General features: G+C 38.4%; 1 protein-coding gene across 1 annotated transcript in view; it reads right to left on the bottom strand.

Annotated features, from left to right (window-relative positions):
• Positions 1-508: 508 nt before the first annotated feature.
• LOC147470707 (uncharacterized) overlaps positions 509-1,628 on the bottom strand; it is a 1,567-nt gene continuing 447 nt past the window's right edge. Inside the window, exons 2-4 of the mRNA XM_086542197.1 lie at positions 1,448-1,628; positions 1,136-1,252; positions 509-943 (exon numbers count right to left, since the gene is read on the bottom strand). The exon at positions 1,448-1,628 is cut by the window's right edge and continues 25 nt beyond it. Of these exons, the coding sequence (XP_086398323.1) occupies positions 929-943; positions 1,136-1,252; positions 1,448-1,628 (313 nt within the window). The 3' untranslated portion in view covers positions 509-928. The remainder of the gene's footprint in view (positions 944-1,135; positions 1,253-1,447) is intronic.

The following is a 1,628-nucleotide window of genomic DNA, read 5'->3' on the forward strand; positions in this document are numbered from 1 at the left end:
TATATTTCACAATTTTATTTTATTTTTCTTAATGCTGTTATGATATAACTGAAGAACTGATCATAATCCATGTACCCCGATCTTCCTCATTACACACGCTTGTAATAAGTATTAGAGAAATGGAAAGACTCTTGTATGCAATATGTTATGCATTTTTCATCTGAGGGAAACGCTATGCTGCAATGGCTGCAAAAAACAGGTTGATGGAACATTGAAATGGACAGGAAAATGAAGACAAATGTGCACGAAATACAAATAACGGCATAGTTACAGGAATATTGCACATGAACCAGTGTTGCTCCACAGACCATATATATATATACATTTTATTTTTCCATTCAGATTTTTATCATGTGAAGTTATGTATTTGATAAAGCAAATGAAGTTACTTTTCTGTAGATGAACTGATAAATTCACTGAATCGCTTACGAAACACATCTGCCTGTAAACCCATTCCCTGAGACATGAGTTCGCTTCTATTTCAAGGAAACCGTTCATATCTGAGGGTACCTTTGTTACTCAGATAAACATTTTATGATTGCACATAGCATTACTATTACTCTTTGTATTTATCGATGTGATTGTCAAATCGTACCAGAAAGAATGTTCAATGATTAGCGGACAAAGGAAAGAGTGAAAGATGAGTTGCAAACTCGATGGGAAGTGTATAAACCTTAAACTTTAAGTGAAAGACAATAACTTCAGTAGAGCTGTTGCATCACACACTTCATGCAGGGGAAATAAACAACATAAGAATCTAAGCGTTCCCCTTAAGCTTTCTCTCCATTCGCCTTGGTTTGTATGGTACACATAGCTGTAAGACTTCGTTTGATAAAGATATCAGCATATCATTGATGATAAAGAATGGACGTAATCCAGATGGGTCGGCCTCGAAGTGGTCCTTGGTAGTCAGGTAAGTCGAAGATCATCACATAGTCACCACCTGGAAATACAGATTTATGCTCACACATAGCATACGTAGTTTATATATACATATAAATGCATTATGCAATATAGATAAGTAAATATATCTATGTCTATCTATACACACACAGATTGTATTTGTGTGTATGTGTAAACTTAGGTATGTATGATTGAAACACCAAAGATCAGAAACAAGCATCATATGGCTTACTACAGTGAAGACAGTGTCACTGAGGGCAGAGAAACGAGTGCTGGCTGCTCTGCATGAATATCGAGTGCGTCCCTGTGCACTCAGCCGCCGCACCACCAGGTCGCCGTTACCTGAGATCTGAATTAAACATCTTGAGATTATAATATATAACTATAAAATACTTGTTTATATAATGAACTGATAATTCGACAGGTCATTTTCCGATACCAAGCTCTTTAGTAACAAAAAGCACTATAGCACTATAGACATTTATTATCATAATGTTTGAGCTCTACTGGACAGTGGAATATTCAAAAGAGATCTTGGAATTACTTGATAACTGGCGTCATTAGAGATCCCCTTGTCATTGAGGTACCATTCCTGAGTGACGTTGTGGCCCTGCACTCGGCAAGGCAGCGTCACAGAGTCTCCTACATGTCCCATGGCCGCGGGGGAGTGTTGGTAGATGCGAGGTAGAGCGTTGACGAGGGCGCCCAGGCGGCACGTAGGACCT

Source organism: Penaeus japonicus, unplaced genomic scaffold (genome assembly GCF_977035675.1).
Source record: "Penaeus japonicus unplaced genomic scaffold, GWHDUDI00000001_assembly GWHDUDI00000012, whole genome shotgun sequence".
NCBI lineage: Eukaryota > Metazoa > Arthropoda > Malacostraca > Decapoda > Penaeidae > Penaeus > Penaeus japonicus.